At 40.1% G+C, this 14,787-nt stretch overlaps 1 protein-coding gene across 2 annotated transcripts; it reads right to left on the reverse strand.

Annotated features, from left to right (window-relative positions):
- Positions 1-2,780: 2,780 nt before the first annotated feature.
- LOC122428087 (cytochrome c oxidase assembly protein COX18, mitochondrial) lies at positions 2,781-14,213 on the reverse strand. 2 transcript variants are annotated; one of them, XM_043447816.1, is made up of 6 exons: positions 13,760-14,213; positions 13,052-13,152; positions 10,282-10,445; positions 9,476-9,597; positions 7,511-7,618; positions 2,781-4,614 (listed from the first exon to the last, which is right to left on the reverse strand). In XM_043447816.1, exons 1-6 carry the CDS (start codon positions 14,099-14,101, stop codon positions 4,429-4,431), a joined length of 1,023 nt encoding a protein of 340 aa, XP_043303751.1. In that variant the 5' UTR covers positions 14,102-14,213; the 3' UTR covers positions 2,781-4,428. The 2 variants fall into 2 exon arrangements, with proteins under 2 accessions (XP_043303751.1, XP_043303750.1); XM_043447815.1 differs by having other exon boundaries at positions 9,476-9,600.
- Between the last annotated feature and the right edge of the window lie 574 nt (positions 14,214-14,787).

Genomic DNA, 14,787 nt, shown 5'->3' on the forward strand with positions numbered 1-14,787 from the left:
GACTGCAGCCATGAAATTAAAAGACGCTTGCTCCTTAGAAGAAAAGCTATGACCAACCTAGACAGCATGTTAAAAAGCACAGACATCACTTGGCCGACAAAGGTCTTTCTGGTCAAAGCTATGGTTTTTCCAGTAGTCATGTGTGGATGTGAGAGCTGGACCGTAAAGCTGAACGCTGAAGAATAGATGCTTTTGAACTGTGGTGTTGGAGAAGACTCCTGAGAGTCCCTTGGATTGCAAGGAGATCCAACCAGTCAATCCTAAAGGAAATCAGTCTTGAACATTCATTGGAAGGACTGTCACTGAAGCTCCAATACTTTGGCATTTAATTTGAAGAAATGACTCATTGGAAAAGACCCTGATACTGGGAAAGATTGAAGGCAGGAGGAGAAGGGGAAAACAGAGGATGAGGTGGTTGGATGGCATCACCAATTCAATGTACAGCAGTTTGAGCAAGCTCCGGGAGTTGGTGAAGGACAGGGAAGCCTGGCATGCTGCAGTCCATGGGGTCGCAAAGAGTCGACATAACTGAGTGACTCAACAACAAAGATAAGGGAGAACATATTTCATTTCAAAATCTCTACTTGGTTGTGACTTTTATCTTATTTTGGCCATCATGCAGCACATGGAATCTCAGTTCCCCATCCTGGGACTGAACCTACTCGCTCTGCATTGGAAACCCAGAATCTTAATCACTGGACTGCCAAGGAAGTCCTGTGGACTTTTAACTTTATTTTATAAGCACTCACTACCTTTTACTAGGACTTGACATTTAACCCATGACTGTAATTTTACATGGGAATTTCTAGTTTTTATCTGGATCCCAAAATGGAACATCCGTATTTGAAGCCTGATACAAGCATAACTGAAGCTTTTATAATGGAATTTCAGTTTTCCCAAGTGTAGCAACGTATGGGATACATTTTGAATAGCATGAAATAAGAGGCTGTTAATTCTTACATAGATACAGAATTGATATTTTAAATACTCTTTACCCTCAGAAAATCCAGGAAGTTTGAGGTTATAATTAGAAGAAATTCCTCAAATTATTAATTATACCACTGTTGAAACATGCAGAAATGCAGCTGCAATGGAAGGGATATAGTTCACTCTATTTTATACTCCAGTTTTAAGTTTTCCTGGAGAGCTACAACTTAGGCAGAAGAAAAAAACCAAAGCTAAATATAATGCTGCCTTCTCAACTAAAGAAAAACAAATATAATCGCCTTATCAGGAATACAAAAGGAAAAGTCTGCCCACTGAAGTTTCCTCAAAATGGTCCCTAGAGGCTTGTCATGTAATGCTTGGCTCTCTGGGATTTAGCAGGGATCTTCAAGGACAGAAATTTTTTTGTTGTTGTTGCCTTAGAACAACTCAATAAGACTGGGTGCTTTCCTGATGCATTTATTTTTATTTTGGTCTTTCCATCAATGTTTTTGTTCTCAAACACCCCAGAGTCCTCATTTTATAGAACAAAATCAGCAGTATAGGCTTAGTCAATTAGACGATCTTGCAAGTTATGTAAAAACTGGGTAGTCAAGAGGTAGTCATGGTAGAGGACAAAGGAACAGAGGTTTGTTATATATTCCTTTGGGACAGTTGTGCATTTCCCTCATGTTCAAGGGACAGCAAAGCAAAAAGTTACTGTTTTAAGAACTAGGCAAGGCCTCAGTGTGAAAGAGCTCCCTCTATTAAATCTTTTGCTGCCATTCCTCAGCTGGTAATTTTTCTTTCTTGTGGTAACTGCTAGGTTTTGCACTTCCTATGGACAGGAAATCAACCAGGATTAAAATGCTTTAATACACAGCTTTGCCAACAGAAAAAATTAACAGTCTAAGGAAAAAGATGTGAAATTTTATTCAAGCCAATTTGAGGATTATAATCTGGGAGACAATCAGAAAGCTCTGGGGACTGTCCTGCCAATTAGAGGTCAACGCACCCTAAGTTTTGGGGACAAAGATGAGGACTGGTGGCGCGTAATCAGTCGCTCAGTTGTTTGACTCTGTGACCTCGTGGACTGTAGCCTGCCAGGCTTCTCTGTCCATGGGATTCCCAAGGCAAGAATACTGGAGTGGGTTGTATCCCCCTGTACTGTACAAACCCAGTGATCAAACCTGTGTCTCCTGCATTGGCAGGTGGATTCTTTACCATGCAACTACTGGGAAAGCCTTTTGGGTTTATGTCAAATGATAGTATGACACTGTTTATGCTATTTAGAGTTTACACAATCCAGACCCACAGGAATAGTGGGCCACAGGTTATCACAGTCCCTTACAAGGAGGAGTGTGGGAGGATTTGTTTGTGTGTGGGCTGAGTACTAACTAAAATTTTTAATGCACAAAACCAAAACAAAATTAAAAAAAGAAGGAAGTGTTTCTCCTTGTGTCCACTGATGAGATTAAGATGGAATGTCATCTCCTAAGGAGCTCTGGTTTATGCAGATGCACAATATAGGCTAAAGGGGAGGGAGGAAGCCCAAAGGGGTAAAGAAAAACTGTAAACTTTTATTTTGCTATAAAACAAGAATTTTACCAATTCTTAACTGAGTTATGGGAAGTCTTAGGTGAAACAGACATGAAGGCTAGGCTTTCTGAGTGCAGCAGTGGTGAACTGTGGGGAGGACCCTCTTGTAGGACCTATTTCAAGGGCAATCCCTAAATCTATCCCTTAAAAGAAAAATCTGAAAGAGATATATAATATCCAATATATTCAACAGCATCTTCCTCTTGGTACATAAGCAGCATGAAGATTTTGTTAACAGCATCCACAGAAAACAAATATACCAGTAAATATCACTTTACTTCATCTGAGAATAAGAGTTCCAAAACAGAAACACAATACTCACAAGGGCCATACAATTACCAAATAAAGTTCAAAGATTTTTAACAGTCCTTTTTACTTTTAGACTGTATTCCACAAATGATGGCAGGCCAGTTATTATGTACAGGAATCACGGAATCATTCCCTCCCATGGCTATGTAAGTTCTTAGCTAGTGAAGTTTGATCCAGCAGTTTGTTGGGATTCCAGCTGCTGACAGTTCAAAGCTTTTAATGGTTGTGGCTTTGGGCCCACAACAGACAAGGGTCTACTGTACTTTGAGATTACAGAAAAGACTCAAACAACTCCATCTCCAGAATTCTGCAAAATAATCCTATTTCACAATCATGTGATCAACAATTACATCTCTAATGAATGAAGACATGCTGTTCAGATGCATGCTTTCTGGCTGAATAAGCTGATTCTTCACGTACTGTTTAACTTCTAGTAACATAACGGGATGATAGATGAGATGGTTGGATGGCATCACTGACTCGATGGACATGGCTCTGGGTGGACTCCAGGAGATGGTGATGGACAGGGAGGCCTGGCGTGCTGTGGTTCACGGAGTCACAAAGAGTCAGACACGACTGAGCAACTGAACTGACTAACTGAACATTGAAACTAATGTATTTTCATGTATTCAGTAATTATTATTAAAACTTGGTAAATACTATCCTGATCATTTAAGCTTTTAAAATTTGGCTTGTTTTTAAGCTATGAAATTATGAATTTGGTAATATATATTCTCAGACCAACTTAATGTTATGTATTATCACATCAAGACATACAGGTCTAAAGAAATCTCCTGACTAGCATTATCTCGTCCCTAATACAAAATTTTCGCTTACTTAACAGGTTCTCAGAGACACTGAGTCCCTTCATGTTCTCTATGATTAGCCTAAGACTGTCCACTCTGGGCTCCAGCAGCACTCAGTGCCATGCCCTGTACTGCAGACTTCCTAAATTAGAGAGACAGGAACGTACACTTCTTATATTCTTTCAGAGCACAGTTGAAAAGCATCACCACCTACCATGTTAGGTACTTTCTTACATGTGTGGACTACTCCACAGCATGTATCTCAAGTCCCTTTCATTTTAAAATCATACATTAACTTGTTCCATTAGAATGGAATTATTAACCAGGAATTACCAGAAGGCCTTCAGGAGTTGGGAGGGAGGCTTAATAAAGGCCTCCATTTGTGTTTCAAGGACTTTTCTGAAGAGAAAACCATGGCTTTATTAAAAGATCAAACAGGTCTATGATCCTCCACATCCTACAAATTTTAGAAATCACCTCACTGGATTATCTTATTTTATAAACTTTTCTGGTCCTGTTCTCCAAAGTTCTGGAACCTCTAGCAAGTTGTAATTTTATAAACAGGGCCTGACACTTTGATTCCACTTTTACAGTCTTAGCATACAATTAAATATACTACATGTTCAGCACGTAAAAGATTTTAAGTATTGTTATATATATCTGGGTTGTATCTTAATCCACAGTACTTCACAGAGCTCATGATTTTAAACAAAAGCAAATTAAATCATATCTGAAGTTCTAAATCTTCTAAATACATTAACAGTGAAACCTGTAATTGTTTCAAAAATTACTATAAAGTACGTGGTTTTCTTGAAATGAATTTGGAGTGAAAGGCAGCCAGGAGGTCCTTATAAGGAGTGTCTGAATCTAACTTGGTCAACGGGATCCTGCAGAGTTGGCGAAATCTAGGAGAACGGAGCAGCAAGTTCTGTGAAAGGCCCATGAAGCTGGAGCACAACCAGTAGAGGACGATTGACTGCGACGAGAAAAAAGGACATAATGTCAGCATCTCTCCATTCTCCAAGGTCTAAAGACAGGTAGGCAGTAAAAAAGAAAATCAACAATCTCTGTAAATCGAACACCAGGACTGAATAAGACCTTCAGTAGCTAATAGATACCTGGGTCAGATCTAACAGATAGGTAAGAAAGTTGAAAGGAAGACCCCCAAAATGAAAAGAAACCAAAAGGAGAGATATTGGCGACAGAAAGTGGATGGCAGAGAACTGCTCCCAGGCAGGGGTCCAAGAGAGGTCTCATTTTCTTCTTTGGCAATTAAGCATACTGTTTCCCCACCAGGAGTCTCGACAAACGGCTACCCAGCAGGCAGGCTGCTGGCGGCACGGCCATTTATGACGGCAAACTTAGCTTCCCTACACCTATACACAGTCACCTATCTTCCAAATTTTCCCAGGAACTAGTTTCTAAGTGTAGTCAGGAACAGATTGTCTTTGCCTTTTCCTGAGACAAAGCGTCTCAGCCCAACCCTCTACTTTCTTTTCTACCACCACTGAGATCCAGTTATTTAGGTCAAAGAGCTGTTTTTCTCATGTCTTCACAGAGCTGTTACATTAAGTTGCCTAATTCTGACTTTCCTATATATGAAAGGATCCACTTTTGGCTATTTAAGGCATTGTTTTTTTGGTCTCTGTTACTCACTTGGAACCCAACTTTTCATTAGAACTTTACTGCTACTTTTCTTGATCTGGGGGTTTCCTCAGATATAGTTGGTAGTCTTTTAGTCTGCAGCCTCTTGAAACAACCCTACACATACATACAAATATACATCCATACACACATACATCTTTTCTCAACTTTTCTTTGGTATCAGAAGGTAATCAGGACCCAGAGGCAAGACCATATGCTAGCTGAGTCCAGTCCTGGGGTCAAACTGCCTGAGTTTGAAATCTATTTATTTAACTTTTGGCAAGTTATTTCTCTTGTTTCAGTTTTCTCTTCTATAAAATGAGGGACAGACTGTACCCAGGGATGCTGTGAAGAATAAATGAGAAAATCCATGTAGTGTAGTAAGCACAGTAAGTGGCTCATATTAAGCATTTATTTGTTCCAGAACAAGTTTTTAAGGGAAGTAATGAAATCTTAAAGGCAGATAAGCATAGTCGCTAAAGAGTAAGAGCCAAAATGCCTGGATGTGTATGAAGACTTTGCCACTGAACAGATGAGTGACCATGAGTTACTTAACCTCTCTCAGGGTTAAACTGAAGATTATAATAGCACCTACTTCAGTGCACTGTTGGGAGAAATATATGTACTAATACATACATGTGTGTGTGTGTGTGTATGTATGTATGTACATAAATGACTTAAAACAGGGCCTGGCACAAAGTTCATGTTGATTAAATATTAGCTAGCATTATCATCAAACTTATCTATGAAGCAAACAGTACCCTGGTCGCATCTACTTCAGACTACAAACTGCCTACTAAGTATCATTCATCTTCATTAGTAATAAAATCCTAATTTTCAGCAAGGTATATTGCCATCTGAAAAAAAAAACCGACTATATTTTTCATCCTCTTCTGCAGTTTGGTATGGCCACATATTTAAGATGTAAGCACAAGTGTTTGGTGTGGCATCTGGCAAGGGTTCTTAAGTGGCTGACTGTAGCTGAAGCATCTGACTGTAGCTGAAGCGCGCTTTTACTACTCTTGCAAGATAACAAGCCTCAGTGGCCATCATGACGATCCTGCGGCCTTCAAGACAAGAATGACAGCTTGTGGACGATGCAGCGTTGAGAGAACTAGGCAGTCTTTCTCATGTCTTCACGAGCTGCCGTATCAGCTCTACATTAAACGCCTCATTCTGACTCTCCTACGTATGAAAAGGTCTCTGTTACTCACTTGGAACCCAACTTCTCATTAGAACTTTACTGCTATTTTACTTGATCTGTGGGTTTCCTCAGTTATAACTGGTATTATTTCTCCTTAGAAATGTAGTGAATTTGCATTATTATGTTTTTACAGAGTATTTTATAACATTATTATTATATGATAAGTACTATAACAGGCACTTGTTATTTCATTAATTTTCATAGACATTATGGTGTCTATTTTAGAAATGAGGATTAATGACAGTACTATGTCTAAGTGACAGATGAAAAGTATTTAACAGACATTTCTGATGCTGAAAACATACTATTTCAAATTTTTAAGACAAGTCCTATGAAGTACTTTTATACAAGGGACAGAACTTGAACCACCAGGAACAAATGACTACTACTTTATGGTCTCCGTGTTGATTCTGAGCAAAGACAGATATACTGATACAGCTTTAACCATTTTAGCACTAAAGTATCCATGAAAAAGAAGCAAAAGGCTAAAAAATGAAATAACTGCAAATATAACATTATTTTTCTATTTCTATAAAAGTTTAATTACATATAAATGGGGGCAAGTATACCTATCTCATAAAATTTCTATGAGATCAAATAATATTACATATGAACCCATGTGGACCCTTGGTGGGGAAAAATTTTTTTTTTTTTTTAAATGCTAAATTCCTTGGATCCCTCTGTGAAGACAAAAAGAATTCAATACATCAACTAATCAAACAGAGCAAATGCTACATTCATAGTACTGTTCATAGTACTCTGCAAGATTAAAAAAAAAAAAAAGGAGGAAAATGGAGGGGTAAGAAACATTCACGTAAAGGAAGATTAACCAAGCCCAAGAAACATTCAGATGTCACCTGGTGACAGAGTCAGTAGATTTGTTATTACAGAAATCAGAAACCAGTAGGGGATTAAGTAGTCAGAGGAAGCACAACAGAAGAGGCACAACGTCAGTCAGTCTAAGCTAAAAACAGAGAGAATTTATATTTAGCTCACGCTTCACACAATGCTGGTGCTTACTCACTGAAGGTACTGTCGCCGCGATTGGAATCATCAACACTGACAGTGCACGAACAAAGTAAGTAACATACTTCTGAAAACGAGCCTTTCCAAGTTTTTGCAGAGCAAAAATCTGAAGGGGTAAAATATACACACACATGCTGATTATCTAAATACACATTAAGTGAGACAGGCTTTAAAATGCAAAGCGATCTTCGACTGGCCTCTACCTATATTTTAACAAAAGCAATAAAAATAAAAAAAACAAAACACTGATTTGTCAACTATCATTGGTTGATCAACCATCTTTTAAAAAACGTGGTAATTATTATGTAAAATTCTTAAATGGAACTAAGTAACAGCAATAAAGAGATTCATCTATATTAAATAGGATCAAAGCATAATTTTTAGAGATCAGTGTTTTCTAAAGATTGTAAAACTGAAGTCCCTTCAAGATAGGTATTATGTGTGAATCATTACCCTTGTTTTTCAGCAACTAAATACAGGGCCTGGCATAGAGAAAGAACTTAGCAAGTATCTGAAAGGTTTGTGATCTGGTTACGTGGGCCACGGAAAAGAAATAAGAAGGCTAGGAAGAGGAGTTATGGTTTATGAATCACTTATAAGGCAGTTTAGCTTAATGAGTATGAGCACAGATTCTGCAATTCTACACTCAAATTACGAGAATCACATGGCAGTCCTGCATTTAGTGGTTACGTGACTTTGGACAAGTTACTTCACCTTTCTATGCCTCCCATCTCCACCTTAAGATGGGGATAATAATAGCACCTACATCATAGGACTATTGTTAAGAATTAAATGAGTTAATTCATGTGAATTGCTTACAGTAGTGCCTGGTACATAGTAAATGTTAGGCAAGAATAGGCTTTTATTAAATTTATGCATGCTGGGTTGTTAGATGGAATAAAAGAAAGATGAGAAGACTGACATTAATTCACTGTGAACTTGTGTCATCACTTCCTTCTTCCTAAGAAATACTAATTACTAACCAAGTTCACAAAACTATGCTAGATGCTCTTAGGGTAACACACTTAGACTACACAGAGTCTTTCCTCAGGTCTTTTCTAACACCTGAGAGAATCTTCATATTTCTCATCTTATTTCAAAAAATAAGGGGTGTACTAGATTTCCCAAACAGTGATCAGCAGATATGAGGTCTGTGAAATCTCAACTGCATTAGATCTCTTCTAAGATTTCTAGTTAAAGGGTCTAGTTAAAGGGTCTACGTTCTTCTCAAGAGTCTAAGAACAATTCTTTATGGAACTAAAGACAAGTTTCCCCTAAATTCAAGTTGAGTAAAGTAGCATGAGCTAATGGTAAGATATGGCTAAGGGGTCGTATTTCATATGTATGTTTCCATTCCATTTTATAAAGAAATTCTATGACTAAAAATGGCAGTCAGGTATGTTTAATTGACATATTTAAACATACCCACAAAACATCAACATATTGTGGGAATAAGACCAGATTGACATCTTAACCGCTGCCTTTACCAAAAATCGAATCACAAAACTGTTATGTACTAGCATGGTACCATTTTACAGTTGAAGGAGATTTTGGATCTGTTCCAATTCAGCTCTCTTATTTTAAATTATGAGCATTTTGATCCCCCAGAGAAGTTAAGGAACTGGCCCCAGAAAATTAATCAACAGCTGATCTGTGACCAAAACCAAGGGGTCTCATGACTAGCTAAGACTCTGCGCCCACTATGCAGGCGGCCCAGGTTCGATCCCTGGTCAGGGAACTAGATCCGACATGCCACAACTCAAAGTTCCTACATGTCACAACTAAGACCCAGTGCAGTTAAATAAATAAAAAAATATATATTAAAAAAACAAAAAAACAAGGAGTCTCAATGTTAGCTCAGAGCTATCACCAGTAATTCAAATTCATTTATATCTGATGTGGGGACAGCAACAAAAATCTCAGTGATTTAAATGGCAAGCAAATCTTATTTAAAACCACTGACCTCCACTATTAATAAATTGATGACACCAACGGAAACAGGCAGAATCCAAGTGGAATCCAGAGCAGTGAGGTCATGAAACCACAGGACCCCACCAGTAGTTAACTGCTCCTGAACAGAAAAACCTGCTGAAACATTTTTATAAATAAAACAAAAGAATTTCTAAAAATAGCAGAGGGAAGTGATTCCAGTAAGGTGTTCCTCACACTGAAGACTTGCATTTTTTATTCAAGTTATTTTCATTACACAACATAAGTTAGTTCTTGTACTGAGAAAGAGGTAAGAAGTTTCTGGAGCAAATGGATGTGGAGACACTAAAGACACGTAGCAGTAACCCTTACAGAGTGAAATTAAAAAAATTACTTGTCTACAGGCTGCTTTCTTTCAAGTCAATTTAGATTACTTTATGGTTAGAAATGCCTTTAAATGAAAGTAAAACAAGCCCCTTAGTTTGTAACCTTTCATATTAATACTTACACTTATAACTGTGAAAGTTTTTCTGGCTTCTTAAATTTATAAATAGAAAAAATTCATGGCCCTGAAACCATATTATGGAATTATAACACTAATTTTATTAAGACTTCCAAGAAGTAGTACTAGTGACATTCTTCCTAAACTGATTTGTATTCTCAATACAGCTAGTTTGGTCACACTTAATATTTGAAATTCTATACCTGTGTAAGGGAGATGATAAAAGTGTATTCCAATTACAGAAAGTTTGGATGTTTTTTATTTTTTTGCTTTTTCTTTAGAATACAAGACAGTGTTAGAGAACTTGTTTGGGGGAATTATATTTCAACAGTAACTACCTTCTGAATGCGCTGCCCCTGTGCTAAAATTTCGGAGAGCGATAGACATGAAGATCCACATTGGAAGCTGAATCCAGACCAGCACAGTTGCTTTGAAGGGGTGGCAGTTATCCCGAACATAGAGCTCTGAAACAAGCCTCCGCATAGTCTTTAGGTAAGTGAGCCTAGTTTGAGGGAAGAGAGAAAAAGGGAAAGGAGAAAATATCATGTGAATACTAGTTGTGCTTTATCCCTACAGGATAAACACACCCATGCTGTGGTTACTGGCGAAAGGATTTATGCAGGATTTTTGGCTGTCATAAGCTACAGCAAAGTGAAGTGAAAGTCGCTCAGTAGTGTCTGACTCTTTGCAACCCCATGGACTACATACTCCATGGAATTCTCCAGGCCAGAATACTGGACTGGGTAGCCTTTCCCTTCTCCAGGGGATCTTCCCAACCCAGGGATAGAATCCAGATCTCCTGCGTTGCAGATGGGTTCTTTACCAGCTGAGCTACCAGGGAAGCCCAAGAATACTGGAGTGGGTAGCCTGTCCCTTCTCCAGCAGATCTTCCCGACCCAGGAATCGAACCGGGGTCTCCTGCATTGCAGACTGATTCTTTACCAACTGAGTTATAAGGGAAGCCCCTAGGCTACACCAAGCAGCTGCCTAAACAAAAAGGCAAATAAAGCCTTTCACTCAAAGTTTGTTCACAATGTAAACAAATTACATAATAATTTGAGAAATGTGACGCTGTCAAACTATAGGCTTTGTTTCTGGAGGTCTTAGGCAAACTAGGCTTTAGCAAGGGAAATTTCACTACTAACATGGTATGACCAGAATTTAAATCAGAAAAAAAAAAAAAGAAATACTGGAGGTGAAAGCACATTTTACTCAAATTTCTCCATTCCAGCCAAACTCAATCACCTGATCCCCGAACATACCTTTTAGAGCAATGTGGTTTTGTACTATGTATGCTCTTGACCTGTCAAAACAGTCTCCATTCTTCAGTCAATTCTTTCATAAAGATTTTCTGTTTCTCTGTAAACCATATTAGTCACTCCTCTGTTTTTTTTTTAACTTCTGTTCTTAAGTCCCACTTTCCAGACTACAGTATTGGATGGGTCTTCATCTTTAAATCTCTTGTGGCATGTTTTGTACAAGGTAGGTTTTCAATAGGTTTGCGGAATTTAATCAAATTATAACGCACTGAATTAAGACAGTACACAGAGACATTCCAGACTCCTTGTAATTCAGTCTTCGCCCACTCTCAACTTTATTTCCTGTTACTCTTTTTCTGGCCCCTTGAATGACCTGGGTCATCCAACAACTCAGACTTTCACATAAGTATGCCTTGGAAGTTATTATATCATCTTTGCAGACTGTCCACTTTCCTGGCTGTTTGTTCACCTGACAAATTCCCTTTCATTCTTCAAAAGCCGGTTCCACTGTCAATGCAGGAAACCCTCAGATGATGTCTTCCTCTAGAAAGTCATTCATCAGTGTGGGGATGCGTCTGGACAATCATCGCGCCAGGGCTGCCTAAGTACGGTGGCACAGTCTTATCTAGGCTGCATTTGTAACCCACCTGAGCAGCTCTATGTGTTCTTCTGGGCTAGAGCTGTAGCCCTCAGACTTCCTTGATCAGTAAAACTTCAGAACTACAGGTTTACCATCTTTTTATTTTATCAAGTAAAGACATTAAGCTATAAGAATGGTTTTTTAAAAATGGCAGGTCCTTTAAACACTATATAAAGAGGGACTCAATTTCATATTGAAGATAGTTGGCAAATTTATACCTATATAGATAAAAATATATGGACAGGGCCTTCCCTGGTGGCTCAAATGGTAAAGAATCTGCCTGCAATGTAGGAGACCTGGGTTTGATCCCTGGGTGGGGAAGATCCCCTAGAGAAGGATCTGGCAATCCACTCTAGTATTCTTACCTGGAGAATCCCAGGGACAGAGGAGCCTGGCGGGCTAGAGTCTCTGGGGTCACAAAAGAGTTGGACACGACTGACTGACTAACACACATATACCCATATATATACACATTATATATTTATACTAAGAAACCCTTATTTTTCTCATTGCTGTGAGCTGCTGAACACTTTGTCACAGTCTAGTAAGAATCAGAATTTGGGAACCTAACTAAGCAGAACTAGGGCAGGCTGATAGGAGGAGGAAGACTTAAAAGTGCTTAGTGGATGGCTGCCCACACAGAACTACAACATGGTCAAGCACCCTTGGGCAAGGGCTCTCAAAGAGCTCAGGGAGATGACACAGGATAGCTATAGCAGAGTAACAACTCCTAGCCTACCCAGTTGCTTTTACCATGGCATTTATATTTTCTGTCTCTGCATTCTTTTAGGCAGCTACCTGCTCTATGCTGTCAAAAGATCAAGTCTGTAAATAACCTGCATCTTTTGTTGACTAAAATCTCAACAAACTGGCACAGTATCTGCATCCTGTGAAGCCTTCCCTAACTTCCCATGATGACCTAACTCCTCGTACATCATCTTTTTTACAGTCACTTAATCCAGTCATTATTTGATTACACATCTGTCCTTTCCAGTAGTCTGGAGTCCTTTAAGATCAAGGAACTCTCCTTTCTCTCTTTTTTTGCTTTCAATCCAGTATATAAACCTATCATGCCACAAACACTTTTTAAAATATTAAAGAGTAAAATGAACGACTTTGCTGCTAAAGCTACAGAATAGCACACCCTGTAATAAATACATACATACATATCTATTTTTTCATGGTCTTAGATGCAGTGAATTAGCTTACCTGGCAACTCTCTTGGACCATCCCAACTGATGTGCACGAACTGCAACTTCTTGGTTAAGATGTCGTGCAATGTTTTTTATTTCTGGCTGCAAATTTTCCACCTAGCTAAAAAAAAAGCAGACTTTGTTATGAGCACATTAAAGATCTGTATTCATAACCATTCCTAACTTTACTCTCTATTCCCTAAACTCATTTAAAAAAATGAGGTTTACTGGTTGTGTCAAGAAACTCTAAGATTGCTCACAAGATGTTAAGATATCCTCAACTGAAATCAAATTAAAATTTCAGCTTATACACTTATCAGTGTGATGTTGGGCAAATTATTCAACCTCTAAAGTCTTGTTCCCTCTTATATAAAATGTATAACAGAACCTACTTCACAGGGTTATTTTAAGGATTAAATAAACCCTACACTCCACACTTCTAATGTTTCAATTCCTGGGTTTTCCAGTAATATAAACTGAAGAAACGGTAGTCTATTAAGAGTCTTTAGTATGCTCTTTGTAGCTACAGAGCCATAAAGAATCTGCACTTGCTTCTGCCTGTGTTAATTCTTCTTTGTAAAGCAGCTTACTGCCTTAAAGGTGCTGATGACTAACGGTCAGTACTCCGGAAGTAACTGGGGACCTTAAGCTCCGGGTGAGACGCTGACCCTCCTCAGCACGGAAGCGGGTAGGCACGGTCCACGCGCGGCTCGGCACCCCTCACCTTGGCCAGGATGTAGTGCTGGTAGGCGGCCAGGGGCAGCGTGACGGCCCCGCGCAGGGCCACGGTGGTGAGGAGAATGCTACCCCACCAGGGCAGGCCCGAGGCGGTGTGGGCCAAGAGCAGCACGTCCTCTGCGCCCTGTACCGGCGCCGACGTAGCCAAGGCCTCGTACCAGCCTCCCGCGCCGCTCGGGCCAACTGTGGAGACCGATGCCACCGCCCACACTGGCAGAGCGGAGCGCTTGGCGCCGCCCGCGGGGGCCCGTGCGAGCGATGGCTCCAGGACACGGACTCGCAGGGCAGGCCGGGGCCGCAGCCACCTAACGCTGAGCCGGCACAGCATCTCTGCGCGGAGGCTGTGCCCGAAACGCCGGCCTCACGGACCTGCGGAGCTCGCACCGCTCCTCCGAGGCCGCTACGCGCATGCGCCGCGACCCCGGCGTAAAGTGGGCGTGAGCCCGCGGGTAGCCACAATTGACCTTCCTGGTCAAGCCAGTGACGTACTGAGTCGCACTAGAGATGACGCACGAGGCAGGAAAGGCCCACCTTTCCCACGCGGCACTGAGCAAGCCTACTGCGCAGACACGAAACTTTCGCGCTGCTGTGGTGGAGCTCCTCGAGGCTAGACCGGAATTGGAGTGTTGGGGGTGGGGCTTGGTGCCCGGAGCCCGGCGAGGCGTTCTCCAGGAAGCTCTCGTTCTGTAAAGTCGGTCTTCGGCATATACCTTTCTGTTCTTTTTGACTTAGCTAATCATGTCATGGTTTAAGTCTTGTGGGAGCTTTTTGTGATCGGAAGGTACCCCTCCACGTCTTTATGTGCGCCCCGATTGCTTCCGCTAGGGATTGAGAGAGATTACATTCAATCTATTTTGAACGCGTTGCTGAAATGCCAGTTTAGAGAGAGGCGTGAGTTTCTGTGTTGTTAAAATCAAGTCTTTATGCACTAAGCATACTTTAGTCTGTGGTATAAACATTTAATTGGCTTATCTGTCCTAATAAGCATTTTCAGAGCCAATTTCAGTGTTTCAT

The sequence above is a fragment of the Cervus canadensis genome, chromosome 26 (genome assembly GCF_019320065.1).
Source record: "Cervus canadensis isolate Bull #8, Minnesota chromosome 26, ASM1932006v1, whole genome shotgun sequence".
Taxonomy (NCBI): Eukaryota; Metazoa; Chordata; class Mammalia; order Artiodactyla; family Cervidae; genus Cervus; species Cervus canadensis.